This window comes from Trematomus bernacchii, unplaced genomic scaffold, assembly GCF_902827165.1.
Source record: "Trematomus bernacchii unplaced genomic scaffold, fTreBer1.1, whole genome shotgun sequence".
Classification (NCBI taxonomy): domain Eukaryota; kingdom Metazoa; phylum Chordata; class Actinopteri; order Perciformes; family Nototheniidae; genus Trematomus; species Trematomus bernacchii.
This window is the reverse complement of record NW_022987313.1, coordinates 3,114,481-3,130,203: the sequence shown is the minus strand read 5'-3', so window position 1 is coordinate 3,130,203 and position 15,723 is coordinate 3,114,481. Positions and strand designations below refer to the sequence as shown.

At 42.5% G+C, this 15,723-nt stretch overlaps 1 protein-coding gene across 1 annotated transcript in view; it reads right to left on the bottom strand.

Moving 5' to 3' along the window:
* The window catches only part of hs6st1a (heparan sulfate 6-O-sulfotransferase 1a), a 55,636-nt gene extending 46,815 nt beyond the window's left edge, over positions 1-8,821 (bottom strand). The window contains exon 1 of the mRNA XM_034143816.1: positions 8,002-8,821. Coding sequence (XP_033999707.1) covers positions 8,002-8,501 — 500 coding nt within the window. The 5' untranslated portion in view covers positions 8,502-8,821. The remainder of the gene's footprint in view (positions 1-8,001) is intronic.
* Between the last annotated feature and the right edge of the window lie 6,902 nt (positions 8,822-15,723).

The window sequence follows — 15,723 nt, the reverse complement described above, 5'->3', positions numbered from 1 at the left end:
TCCTCATATCATTCAGCGCCAGGTAGGAAAAGACACATAACAGAACAGCAAGGTAAGCAATAGTGACAAATTCTACACACACACACACACACACACACACACACACACACACACACACACACACACACACACACACACACACACACACACACACACACACACACACACACACACACACACACACACACACACACACACACACACACACACACACACACACACACACACACACACACACACACACACACACACACACACACACACACACACACACACACACACACACACACACACACACACACACACACACACACACACACACACACACACACACACACACACACACACACACACACACACACACAGACACATGCAACCCCTGCTTGAATGCACAAATGGAGGCAGAGGACATTCACACACACAGCAACTCTGGTGATCTACAGCTCTGCCCTGGAGCAGAGCAGACAAACCAAGTGTAGCAGAACCAAGAATCGCCTTTTTTTGTCCTTCGCTCTTGTCTTTCCGTGAATGGCATCAGCATGTTATCTCTTCTGGTGGGACGCTCGCATGCACAGACACACACATAGGCTCGGACAAAAGACACTGAAAAACTGGGATTGCATGATGGGCAAAGAGAGGAGTGATGGGAAAAAGACAGGCTGAGGCGAGGAAAGATGCAGACAACGCTATCATTCATTCTCTTTTTTTGATTTGGTAAAAGTGAGTCTACTGTGTGTGTGTTCCCAAAGAGGAGACAGTCCCAATCAGTTAAAACTCCTCCCCCTAATTCAAAGAGGCAGTACGGGATTTGCATTTTTCCCACAATTCAATTAACACGCCTGTCAGCCTCTCCTCTACGTTCACATGCCTCCTCCGTTGGCCATCTCTCGCTCACACACACACATACAAACGTGCTCCCACAGACACATCAGCTTCATGAATAGATGCATTTATTCGTAAACACACGCATGCAGAAAATATATGAATTTATTTGTTTGTTTACAAATAAATGAGAGCCGCTCAGACTGAGAGATGAGGAGTAGCTTGCAGGTCACATCCTGTCTGGACTTGTCAGATTCAGGGACATGAAAAGACAGTGCTGTTAATGGATGCAGAGAGCGGTCCCTGGGGATGTCTTTCTCCTTTCTCTCTGTCCTTCTCCGTCTCACAAGAAGGGAAGCAGGGAAAAGACAGGGAGTGCCATCAAAGAAGAGGGCGCCATGGGGTGGGGGTGATAAAGTAAAGACAGATACTCAGGGTCAATATGTAGAAAAAAGACCACATGACCGGATTTGTAAACCAGGAACTAGGATCAGCCGCAGACGCGCTGACTTTGCTGTTGGGCCCACTAATGACTTCAGCTAGCCTCTTGTCTGATTAATTGCCTGTAATCCCATTCTCATAGATAGCATACCATAGCATTCCTCTGCACCACTCATTAACCACTATATAATTGCCCACTAATCGCTCAGTCGCTTTTAGCTAGCACGGCTAATGCTAGGCTAGGCTAATCAATACGGGGTAATCCTGTTGGCGGAGCTGCTGTAGCGTAGCGCCCCTCATTACCAGCCATAGAAATGTCTGCTAATCATTCGCCGCACGGTTATTTGTCTACAGGGCCGCAGAATCACTTTGGTGGAGGAGGAGGGTTGGGGGGGATATCTGACAGTCTGCAGCAGAGGGTGGAAGAGACAGAGTGACACACAGAGCCACAGAGGCTGTGTAATGATTAAGAAACACATCACTCTTGCTTTTCTTTCCCCCTATCTCCCCATCTGTCCTCTGATTGTGCTTACAGCCAGATCCGATCCAGAAAGGATCTGCTCAATGTTGGCGTCATTCAAGTTTGATCAATCAATGAAAAACCCTCTGCGATCCATAAGGGCTAATCAATATTGAGGTCTTGCAGGCAGAGCAAAGATAACTCATCATGGACCCCCCGTAGAGACAGCCATCCGCGGTCAGGCGGGTCTCCTTGTCCTGTATTTAGTATGCACTGAGGTGAAACAGCTGGGGCAAATCGGAGTGGCCTTGAGTTTGAATTCTGATCCTCCTAAAGAACTCAAAAATCCATGCCATAATCAGCCCTTTTCAACACATTGGCCTTAGTGAGGATATTTCTGAATAACCATAGCCAAACGGTTGTCTGCTGCAAAATTGTGGCAATCAATAAAACATTTTATTTATTTAATTTGTTCCTGCAATAGATGGCGTAGGTGGAGAATTAAACATAATACAATTACAACATAGAGAATCAATGACAAGAAAAAGAAATGGCTAGGTGTCACGAAAAGTTATAAGATGGGCGTGAAGAAGGAACACAGCAACAGGCACAGGCTTGGTCCATGATGAACAACCACAACTCAAGGCAAACTAGAAGCCCTGTGCGTTTGGCCAGGGGGCCGACTGAGGTATCCACATATTCTCTTGAGCTAAATTCTCTCAACTCTGAATTGTGATTCTGGATTATACGTTACGGCGACCTGAGGCTGAACCTGAGATGAACTCTTGTATTCGAGGGGGAAGCCGTGGTGTAGCTGAGAGGGGCCTGTCAACACTCGCCTCAAGCTACTGAGGAGGAAAACACATAGGGGCGATATCTCACCTCTTTAATGTGTGAGATAGCGTGTGAGTCGGCCATCTTTTCACTATATTGTGAAGGGCAGAGCACAACATTTGAAGAGCCACTTACTTCACTGCACTATCTGCCGTCGGAGTGCTAATCTAATGTTAGATTTATTGCTTACATTTTTTTAATATTAGCTGAATTTATATGGTTCTATTTGTCACAACATAGAAAACCAATATAATTGTGTTTACACATATCTACAACAGAAAAGGACACATTCTTGGGTGTTGCTGAATATTAAAAAGATATCTGGTATTTTTCAGAAGACAGAAATACTAAAGAGGCCATTAAGGTACCAATGCTCTGCTTAATGTAAACATTAATTAATAAAGCATTTTTGTTAATTTAGATAGAAAATGTTATTCAATGCCTTTTTTGAATTCCCATTCCTTACACACTTGACATAAATTTGACGAAGTAAAGTATTAGATGACCACTGGTAAACCCACCGAAGCCTGATTATCACTAAGACTAAAAGGCTTTTCCCACAAGTGAAGGTGATATGAGCTAAAGCAGGGAATATCTGGCTGGAGAAAATGGGAATGTTTGTTGGGAATGCTGGATCATGGTGCAATCACAGTCGCAGGATGAGCGGACGTAACCGGCTTTGGAGGGCCTGGCCGGCAGCGCTTAAACCCGGCTAATCTGATTGGATTAACACCAACCTGCCTGGCTCCACATGAGCACGCATTCATACACACATAAACACCAACACATGCACACATTTCTACTATATGCCAATCAGCCAGGGCTGCCTCTGCAGCTTTCCCAAGTTCATCTGGATGCTGGGCTGTGCTGGCTGTCTGACGGCACCATGCTGAGCTACCACATGCACACGCATCCACTCTCACGCCACACACACACACACACACACACACACAGCCATCTTGGAGTGCAGTGATTTGTGCTGTGAATCTGAAACAGACCTATTGAAAGAAGAGTAATGCCCAGTGCTTGACAACCGTGCTAATTGACTAGCCCCCTCCCCAGCAATGAAACTAAACGGTCCCCCCCCCCCATCTTTTATCTTTTCAATCATTCCCCGACAGCTCTCCTCTTGTCCCACACTCATCCCATTCTCTTCTTCATATCGTTCTTCATCACCTTCTCTCTCCCTCCTCATTGCCCCCGCTGTCCTTCCCCCCTCCCCTTTCCCTCATACCCATACATGTAATCATTCATTAGAACCAAGGCAGTTGTCCATTAGGCAAAGCAGCCATTTTGGAAATTGCAGCAAATCTTCCATGAAAAGACATTTCCTCTAATGCGGTAGTCACGCTCGGATGGAGAGGGAGAGGAAGATGGCAAAGGAGAGAAAGAAGATGAGTGGGCAGAGATGGAGGGAGGAGAAAAAGTGAAGGAGAGAGATAGAGAGTGAGCCCCCCGGCCATAAAGCCACCAAGCGGAAAGCAAGCCTGCTGTTTGATTAGAGTGACACCATCAGAGAGGGAAGGAGGGAGGAAAGGAAGGGAGGGAAAGTGTTTTAAAGGCAGGCAGAGGGGATGAAGAGGGGGCGGGAGAGAAAAAGAAGGGGGTGATTTGAGAGGGCCGAGATAGAGGCAGTAAAATTAGCCCCATCACTTCGCTTACTAAGACGCTCTATGACACACTAGGATTAAAAACTGACACTCACACACACAGTCATGATGAGATGTGTGCGCAAACACACACGCGCAGGACAGATGGTATCCCCCGTCTGAAAGTGTGGCTCTAATTTGAGTAAAGTGGTAGATACCTCCTTAACCAATTAGAAGGCCCATATCTCCGGCCTTGCATTAGGGGCTGAGTCTGTTTTGTATTCACATTAGGGTGTGTGTACCACTATTTGTGTGTGTACAAGTGTGTCCCATGAGTTCACTAAAGAACATTAAAACTGAATAAAGAGGTGGGGAATGACAAATCTACTCTGAGTGGCGTTCTGCCGAGTTATGAGAGTTATTTTCTCCCACAATGCCACTGTTCATCTCAATCGCATCTCATCACCGATCAAAGACAGACCTGTCTCTGCTATTACCAACCATTCATCTCACTGCCGCTCGCTGCTGCTTAATGCGCCTCCTTTTAAAAGCTGACACATTTGTCACCAGACCAAACCAAGCCTAATCCATCGTAGCATTTTTTTCCCTTCTACAATTTATGATATTCTCAATTTGAAAAACTACCACATTCAATCCAATTTCCTCTGTCTCGGAAAGCATTTTATGCTCTCTTTGAATAGAAACATTTTGAAAAACAGGGCAATACTCAGTGATACAGACCCATCTGTAGAATCAATAAATAATACAACCATGACAACAACAGGGCCTGCAAAATGTTACACCATCGATACAAAACAGTTCAGCAGTGGGTTTGGACTCAGAGATGTTCTTAGAAGAAAATCACCTAAATGTCAGACTGGCTGTCTCTCTGTTGTTTAAATGGCAACTGGTGAGCTAACATTGTCATTATATTCTGCATTACAAGCCAAATAAAGTCGAGTGTTTCTATTGAACTATAGATACTGTTTTGCAGAAATGTGATAATCGATTTAAGTAGTTTATTTGTCCTTTCACTTGGTTTCCTATTCTCAAATGTGAATATGATGTAATGTCTTGGTTTGATTTAATCAGAGGAAACAAGCAATTACAATGTCTTCATATGCATTGCAAACTGGGGATGTGCACTTTCACTTTTTTACTATTTCCTGCCATTCTTCGGTCATGGTTAACAAATAATGAAAATAATTATAGTCACGTTTTTTTTTACTATCATTGAATGAAAGCAAACCAATATGACGTCAATAACAACTTGCCCAACCACTTGAATCAATGTGTCTGTTCTTGACTTGTTTCCCCCCCCCCCCCCCCATATAGATGTTTTTCTGACATCCAGGCCTATTTATGTGCTTGAATCTAGCACATGGAAACGGTCCTAATTCACATTTTATTTTTGCAGCTTTTAAAACGTTTGTGTAAAATTCACTTGACAGCTGGATGGGAACACAGCTACAGAGAGATGCTGGATAGCTCCACACTACTGCTGCAACGTCAAAGATTTCTAGATAGGCTGTTTTCCCTTTGCTCCTCCTCCCAATTAACAACGCAACTACAAACCATTTCCCCCGGAGTGTGCAGAGTCAGACACGTAAAACCACTGGCTGGTGCTACAGACTGTTAATCTCCACCGCACTGACAATACGCACAGCTGATCTTAAAGCTTTGTGTACGACACTGCGCCAAGAAACCCCTGACCACCGTTCTGTAAACACAGATGATCTTCTTCACACTTTCTCTGGCCTTTTCACCACAGTGCTACGGCCCTCAAGACAAATGTCCCTAAACAAGCACTACAGTGATACAAGAGAGACAAACAATGAGGGACACTTAAACAAACGCAGACAAAGCACATCGCAACGAAACAGAAAATAGCAGCAAAAACAGGAAGGGGAACAGAGAGAGTGCATTTCCAGTTTCTCTTCAAAGCTCCTTATTGCAGATTCACTTTTTTTTGGAAGTCAAGCTTTGCGTAATATGGAGCAGCATTGTTTTTCTTCAGGGGGCTATTAGGCTTGTAGTCCCTTGTTTCTGCTGTCAGCAGAGATAGGGATAGTTGATTATACCGGAGGCAAGAGATCCTCTCCCATGCATACCTAGACTTCTGACTTCTACGCACTGTCTTCCTGTCTCTTTCTGTTCCTGTTGCCTCTTCAGGTGCACACAGACACAGACACACACATACATACACATTAGTTAAGGCTTTGGAACAGTGCTCACAAAGTGATGAAAGGCTGTTTATCCTGCTTCCACTGTGATATCTCGGCTCGCCATGCAGAATGGTCGGACACGTTATCACCTCTGACCAGGGGAAACCACGGGAATCAGTACTGACGCCAGCAGCAAATACCAGCGCTAGTGTGTGTGTATGTCCCAGCAGTAATAATCACCCGGATTAGTGCGGAGCCAAACCCCCGCAGGGTCCCCCTCTCCCCCCCTACCGACACAGCCCAGCCCTGTCCAGGCTGCAGAGCTGATCCCCAGTTTGAGCAGCCATGGGAAGCAGAGCAGCCGGCCTGACATCTCCATGCGCCTGGCTGCCAGACAGATAGGCAGAGAGGCGGAAAAAACGTCTTTCTTCCTTTAAATTCCCACGTATTTATAACCCCCTTTGTCCTATTGATCACGCAAAGCCAAAATAAAATATTGAACGAGCTCAGGCAATACAAAGGCACATAACCCATTCAACAAGCATACCCTTTAACCACAAGAGTGCAGTGAAATGGAAGTTGATACAGCCGTCAATATGTCTGGCTGAAGGATGTAATATCGTGGAAACAACAATAGGGAGGCGCGGAAAAAATAAATGGGTTATAACTTAATAAGAAGACGTGTAGTGTCTGGATAGCTCGCAGTCAATGCAAGGGATTATTACAGAGAGGAAATGTTGCCTTGATGTATTACACTCTCCATGCCTGAAATAAATTCAGCCGAATCTAAGTGTGTGATTCAGTGGGAGGGCAGCCTGATATTAGCACTTATCAACAATTGTGAGAGGCACTGTAGAGCCTCTGTGGCATTTGTGACAGCGCAATGTGGAAATGTCGATTTGTCTCTCAGCAGCTCTCATCAACCCACTGTCTCAGGAAGATGCACAGCCTCATCGAGGTGTGCCTTTTATATTAAAACATACCAAAGCATAACATAGCATCATAACTCTGTCCAACGCAGTGGGAGAAAACCTTTGATTTGAGAGAACATAGCAACCAATGACATATTTTACGACCTTGTGGGAACTTAATTGTGTTTGTTGATCTCAGCATTTTTATTATATTACCTTGTGGTGAGTTTTATCTTTTCTGTTATCACTACTATTCTTTTGTGGTGTAAAAAATATTTTTTTTTGCTGCAAACTCATAAAGTTGAAAAATATTCTGTGAGAAGAAATTCTATAAAATCCACCTTTAGATCATGCCTATTATGATTGTCTTTCCAGAAGAGAATGCCTGCATTAAATACTGCTTTGAACACAAGACAAAGATGTGTAAAAAGCAACTGTCAAGAGTAGATAAATAATATTAATGACCTGATAATTATATATTAGTTGGATTTCAATTTCAGTTAAATTATTTCAATCTAATGCAACAGAAGCACCAGTCACAGCGTTGTGAGTGTACAGTGACCTTATTGTACCCTAAGTACATTTTCTCTACAGAGCCTTCTGCAGATCTCAATAATCTAAAATGACATGATGTAACCTAGTTTCAAAGTGTAAGGGATAAATAATCCTAAAACTATTTTTGTGTAACTATTTAGTCCCAATTGTTGAATACATGTTATCTCCTTAACCACACACTCCACATGTCTTCATAATCTCCAGTGAAGAAAGCTCAGTTTTACCTTAGGTTTTTCTGTTTGTTCTCCTTCTTGTTGAGGACCCCCGGCACACAGTTGGTGAGCTCGGTCCAGTCGGCGTGCAAGCCGCAGCTCCAGCCGGTGGAGAACCGAGAGAAGAGCCAGGTCTCCTTGCGGTTCGGCCGGTAGCAGGTACACTTCTTCTGGCCCGGTCTGCAGTCGCAGGGGACCTCCAGACGGACATTCTGGACCAGGTGTCTGCCGAAGGTAGTCCCCCCGGTCTTCTGGATGTGCAAAAACACTATCACATCCTCTCCCTTGATCTGGAAATCGATCGTCCTCTCCAGGTCCTTGACAGGGAAGTAGTATTTCTTAACGTAGTGGGGGTCCGGAGTGGGAAAGATGTCCCCCTCGTCTTCCTCCGTGAAATAACCGTGCGGGGAGCCAAAATTGATCACCCCGGGAGCCACGTACTGATAGAGAATCAGCATGAAACACACGGATCCAACGACGATCAACAAGAATTTGCTGCTCCTCTCGACCATGTTCCTTCCAAGTACGGTGCCGACAGTACGCTACCATTTCCCAGTGAAGCCGACAGCAGGGAGCGGGGCGCTCGGCTTCTGCATGCTCGCTCTCCCCCCGCCAAGAAACACTCGTGTTCGGGGCTCAAGAGTGGCTCATTCCGCTTCGAGACGTCCGGCGAAGTTGGCTCATCGTTCACCGACACCGTTCAACACCGTGAAAGACGCATTGTAACTCGCTGAAAGCCCCCCGTAGACGACCCTCCCCCGTTTACTTTACTTTGGTTTCCAGTCTCGACACACAACAGGCTCACTGCATCACCATGGAGTTATGTACCCAGGATGCAGCGCGAGTCCTACCTTTTCAACGTCTCTCGCTCGCGCTCTCTCACTGAAAACCCAGGGAAAAGGTCACTTTAATTTATTGGTTCACACGTAACGACCGCGTCATCCGTTGGCAAACAATGGCAAGTGGACTTTAAAAAGATAGATAGATTCATGCTACATTGTGAATTAAATGCTGAGTTGTGAGTAAACATTTGCTGTTAGTAGTGGATAGGCAGCCCAGTCATTTGTATAAGAATTATGCAACTAAAACACATTTCATGCTATATCGTTTAAGACAACAAAACCCAATGCAGGTAACTTCTAGAGTTAATTATGCATCTTATATGTTGCAATGAACTCCATCAATTGAAAGTATTACCAACAGACTTTTGGGTGAACCAAGCATTATTACCATCTAAAGCTTATTTTTAAAGGGGTTGTGTAGTGACTTTTTTTTATATTTTCAGCAATATAGACACATTACAATGCAAGAAAGATTATTCTATTTTCCAAAAGAGTTCAAAAATATCTTTATTCATTTTGTGTAGAAAAAGAAACCTATTGTTATCAGACATAAGCAGTTTTTAAATAGACCACCGAATTTCCAACTTTCATTGACCCCATCATCATCATATGCGTGTTGTGGTTATATTAAACACAACTGACTGGAGTACAAATAATATTAGTTTTATGCACACAAACTAATTATATTGCTGAATGCAATGTGGAACTAAATGTGCAGTCCATGTGGATCCATTTATAGAGAAAGCAAGAGTAACAAAACAGATAGCTGATGAACTATTTCCTATGAATGCAATATAATTATTAATTATTACAATAAGACAATAAGACAAGACACCAAAAATATTTAAAAAAAGTAACAACACAAACGTTTTAACATCAGTTTCAGTGCTAAAAAAAACCCTCCAAACTGTTTCCTTTACAAGAAGTCCAAAATGTCCGACAACCATGAGATCAACCGTATGATTCACTTTGCTTCTCGCCTATCTACCGCTGGTGGTCAGCACTGAGCCCTGCTGCCTCTTCTGTAATGCAGTCCAACAACTTGTCAGGCATATTTATGCGATTCCCAGGGGCGATTACTGTCGAAAAATGTTTTGACTAATCACATCTACGGGTGAAAGAGAGAGTTTCAACTGCTGGATGTTGTTCTGATAGGAGTGGCTCCACTAAGCTGACACTGTGCTCTTTTTTTCCACCAGTGCCCCCGAGGTTTAGCTCCAATATCTTCAGACATTTGTTATTGCAGATGTTTATTGTGGTAATAGGGCAGAGCCGAATGACTGCCTGCGTGTAATCTTGGTAAGCTACCAGGCCTGATTCCCACATGTTTCTTAAATGAAGCTCAATCAGTGAGATCAGCCCAATCAGCAGACTCGAGGGTGTGAAGCAGCAGTTGGTTGTGGCTGATGGCAAAGGAGGTTGGTAAGGGATGAGGGTATATTTTCACTTTGAGTGGTTTGGGTTGACGATGTGAAGTGTGTTTAGTCAGGCTGCAATTGCCCATGTGCTTATTCACAGTTTCAGCTGCCTTGATTTCCCAGTTGTATGTGGATCTCTGAAGGTCTGAGCTCATCTTCTTCCTCAAACCTGTCATAATTTATAATTTATCTCAGGTAGTTTTATAAGAGGGCCAGGTGTTCAGCATTTCCACATAAATACTTTGACCACTCTTTAAAAACGAGTTTCCCTGCTTGTCCTTTTAAATGTAAAACCATAAGTTGTCACCCCTTTATGCATTTAAAATCAGTGTTTATACTCTCTATTTGTAACAATGCTTTTAAAACGGTTGGTAATCCATTAATAAATGCTTGTTGGTTTTACATTTTCTAATAATCCATCAAGTCTGCGGGTATACTTGTTAATAATAATGTGTTAATAAATAGATTTTGCTCCAGTTTTCTTTGTTTTAGGTTATGGTTCAAGGTCAATCACCTATCAGGAATTATTCACATCCTGGCAACCCAAAAGTTGTCCTAATGAGTTGTAGATAAGTGTATAAAGAATTAGATTTATAAGGCACAAGCAAAGCCATTAGTTCCAACTTAAAAAGCCTTTATTAAGTGTTACTTTTCAGAAAGTAATACCAAAGGTTGATCATCTATAAAGTCACGTATTGAGCCAGACATGTTGCTGGTGCCAGCTTCCTAAAATAAGAGGAATGCATCAACTCAAGACACATTTCTAGTGTAAACAGATGTTTTCAATCTCAGTCACATCCCATTTTTGTTGATTGAAAGATCCGACTCCGATCAAAAAAGTTCCATATTTTTATAAATGTCTGGTTTGTTTGCAGTCATTCCTCTTTCAATGATGAGGTTTTCCAACAGCCTTTCACCTCGATGTGATGTGTTTATCCTCCTTGTGCTCCTTCAATCTAGTTTCTGAAATGTGAGGCTTCACTGCTGTTCTGTGTTGTTTTTTGTAAATAGAATATAGTTATGTTTACGTCTATTTGTCTGACATTTTATTTAGACTATGTTTTGTCATTTAGCCTCTGTTGGACAGTTTAGTGCTAAATGCTTGATCAAGACCCAGGTTTACAGTGGATCTAAGAGGTTGTACTAGTAATACATACAGATAAGATTGATATTTTCTTAATATTCATTTGTTAAAAGTGTCGTTTTTAGATTACATTTCACATATTCCCCAATTCATTAGATTAGACCGACAGAGCCCCTGGCCTGGTATTGTGGGGGCTACAGGGCCCCCAGCCAATAACTTTTGTATTACTTAGTCGGTCAATCCAGCCTCCACTTTGAGTTTAGATACAGACAGGAAATCTGGAGAGATAGAGAGATAAAGTGATAGGATTTATTTGACTATTACAGACTCAAGAAATGGTGACTGCTACTCAAACAATTTCCCAGAACACAGGGTGTGTCTTCTGATGGTTTATTTAATTAAAAAAACTGTTTCAAAGCCTAAGATGTATAGTTAAAGGTCATATAAGACGTACAGAAGCAGGAGGTGTTACATTTGATAAGCTGGAACCAAAGAATTTGACATTTTTAGTTGACTCTATAATCAAAATCAACTTCATAAAAAGACATCTTTCAAACGACTTATCTCCTCACCTTTCTGGTCGCATCAAACACTAAACTCCTCTGTTCTTTCTCCTTTCTTGCAGCCATGGCTACCACACCACCATGACCTCACCAAACCTTGAATTTAAAGTCATGTCACGTGAGTTAACAACATTTGGCGATTAACAAACTCCTGCTTGGCTCAGTGTTTGGACTGTTTAGCACCTTGATGGAAAAATACAGTTTTTTCTCCTTTGTCCCTTCCCTTCCTGAGATTATCCCAGCACGACTTGAGCTGAGCGGGCGAGGGCAGCCAGCCAGCGTGTGTGCCGGTCTCAGTCTTGAATAATTCAGCCCTGCTTATTTACATGTTCTTTACTTACACTGAGCAGCATCCGCCTGTCACACTGCTGTTAAACACACTCATGCTTATGACTTCTGCCTCGCCCCTGGCATTACCAAGTTGTGTTAAATACTGGGAGATTTTTGCGAGAGTGCATGTGTGTGACAACCCTCGCTGCGTTTGTGAGACAGAGAGAAAGCGACTGAGAATATTAATACTGTGTGTTTGTGAGTGTTAACTTGTGTGTGTTTGTGAAGGGATGTTGGCTTGCGTGTGTGTGTGTGTGTGTGCGTGCGTGCGTACGTGCATGCGTGTGTGTGTGTGTGTGTGTGTGTGTGTGTGTGTGTGTGTGTGTGTGTGTGTGTGTGTGTGTGTGTGTGTGTGTGTGTGTGTGTGTGTGTGTGTTGTGCTCCCACCATGCGCAGTGTCATTATGAGCGGCGTTACTTAAAGAAGATTGATGTCACAGAGTGTGTTGCCCTCTGGCTCGGGTATAGAGATATGACAGTCTGTTTATCATGAGAACCAGTTTATTGTTGCTTTTGCATAATGATCCTGTTTAGAAGGATATTTTCACACTGTTTCCAGAGGCTTTAAGCTGTGTATTATGTCCTGCCTCAGTGTCTCGTGTATGTACACATTGTTTCTCTTCTGTTGTCTGTTTTGTTATGCTTAGAATGTATTCCAGGCACATATTTATCAATGAACTCTGTCTTGTGATAATGAAATAAGAGTCACATATATATTTCAAAGAGAAAACAAACAAAAAACTGCATATAAAGTACATGGACACAAATGTATGAGGCCTATCATTCCCACTATTAGAAATATAAATAGAAGGTCAGAGAGATTATAGCTCATTCTCATGTTGACTAAACAGAGTTCATCCATGGAGCTTCCATCTTTGTCTTGATTTTGAGGAGTCTACTCCCAGCCCTATGTCTGCCCTGCACACACACGCACGCACGCACGCACGCACGCACGCACGCACGCACGCACGCACGCACGCACGCACGCACGCACACACACACACACACACACACACAACACACACACACACACACACACACACACACACCACACACACACACACACACACACACACACACACACACACACACACACACACACACACACACACACACACACACACACACACACACATCATGCTCAGACATGCCCAGTCTGTTTGTGCATTATTTTTCATTCAGCCAGAGGCCAGGACTAAATTCCACTGATGGAAAAACACAAAAAAACAAAAGGCAGTAGGGTATTAAAACTAACAAAAATACATGTTCCTAACTCTGTGGTGAACTTAATTTTTTGGGGGAATTCAGCAACGTATTTGTTTGTTCTTAATAAATAAACAGGCAAAGATTAAGTCAAAAATAATTAACCAAACTGTTTTCATCATGGAGCCATGAAATGAATTATTCCCTGAACCTTCGGAGTGTTTCAGACACAAATATTTTCTTTGGATTTGCCTAAGAGGGAAGTGCACACTGTGGAATGAAAACAAAACTGGGCGCCATCTATTTCCTACATTTCTGAGTTTGTTAGTGTTTGAGTGTGTGTATTTGACAAACAGCGTGCACTAAGGAAGTTTGAGTGTGTGTGTGTGTGTGTGTGTGTGTGTGTGTGTATATATGTGTGTGTGTGTGTGTGTGTGTGTGTGTGTGTGTGTGTGTGTGTGTGTGTTATTACATGATTTGAGTTTGTGTACACCCCTGTGTGCGTATGGAATGTAAATGTGTGCATACAGGGGTGTGTTTGCATGCTTTTGTCAGCGAGTTATCTGTGCGTACAAGTGAGTTTGCATTATTATGTAAATAAATATAGAATAGACTTTGACACTGGAGACCATATCAAGAAAGCTGCAGGCAGGGTGGTATAGGTTAAGTCAACAAAGTATTATGGGAAAGGTCAGGAAAAGATTGTTATTCAGTAAGACAATTCATGTTTGAAATGTTTATTAACAGCAGCATATGGTCAGTGTCCAGACTCCAGCCTCAGCACATAAAATATTGAATAGTGATAAAATAACTTTCCCCATCCTACAGGTGGATTCTTGGGGCTGTGGTGGGGCAGAACATCTGCACTGGTGCAAAATCATGGCATTATTGCAGAGACGGCAAACCGTGCTGCCTAAATAGAGGGCAATATTTAGGAGAATGTGTTTGATTGGTGGTATGAAGGGTGCAAGCATGCCTTTCGTATGTGTATTATTGTAGCTCAAGTTGACTGCCTTAACTAGCTCACCGTCTTCGCTCCATTTTTGGTTAAATGTTAAACAAGTCTTGACTTAATTGGGCAAGACTTGACCAAAGACAAACCAACAAGTGCCTTAACAAGGAAATTGAATAGATACAATCATTATGCTGGTCTGGTCAAATGATCTGTTGTTAGGTCTAGGGAATTAATGAAAAACTATGACCGTACCAGCAAAAAAGATGGACTGCAACATTCTATAAATGCATTTTGGTTGAAAGAAAGCTGACCTTACTTGAACTTTATCTTTTCATTCGATCCTCAATGTGGTTTTCAGTAAAGCAGGTGAAAAGAAACCTTTCACACTTTGAAAACCTTTGAAAGCATCAGTATGTTCCAAACAAAGTGTTGTCTGAAACACCGTCCCGCTACACTGCTCCGATTTTGGATTTTGGGGGAATCTATCTGGCAGTTTTTGTACCTTTTGTAAACCAACAATCCGACAATGTGCCCCTAAATGCAGCAGTTATTCAGGTGTAGCTTTTGAACTCTTTTTGTTTGTACTTCAAATTGTTTTTGTTTGTACAATTAAGTACAACACGAAGAATGCCTCTGGGGAGCGATTGTACAGATCATCCCGTCTCGCCTCTCTCAAAAGCAGTCGCCCCACTTTTGAGTTTGGCCATGTACAAACCTTATCGAAGTAGTTTTGGTGACACTATTTTGTTCCAAGCATACTCCAGCCTCAAACTTCCCCATGTTTATTGTTTAACAGTGCTCAAACATTCCTCTGTGTACACATACATTTATGAGTGCCCGTGCATGAGTGTGCTGTATTTTTCTCTGCAGGGTTGTTATTTTCTAGTGACAAGTTGACCCTTGAACATTTTGCTAGAGGACATATGTTTTCAATGGGTGTGTCAGGTTTAACACTTAATTCTCTCTCACAGACATGAGGGATTAAAGTCCATAGGCGTGTGTGTCTATAGGGAATTGGATTATCTCATGTTACAAGGCAGTTGTTAATGATTAAGACTGTATTTAAAATGCTGCGCATAACCACTGTCTAATGTTTACTGGCCACTGAGCGGGTATTGATTGTGGAGATTACTCAGGCTCAATAGCTGATGGCTCACAGGCAAGATTGAATTCAAAAGAGTATGTATCTAGAAACATTATCACAAAAGCTGTTATTGTTGGGCATGGCAAAGATATTTACTTAGAAAAGTGAGTACAATTGTTTTCTAATGGTATGTTTAATTGTTTAAGCAGCTTTACTGTTGTGCAAAAAGGTGTATCTTTAAAATAAAGTCAATTTC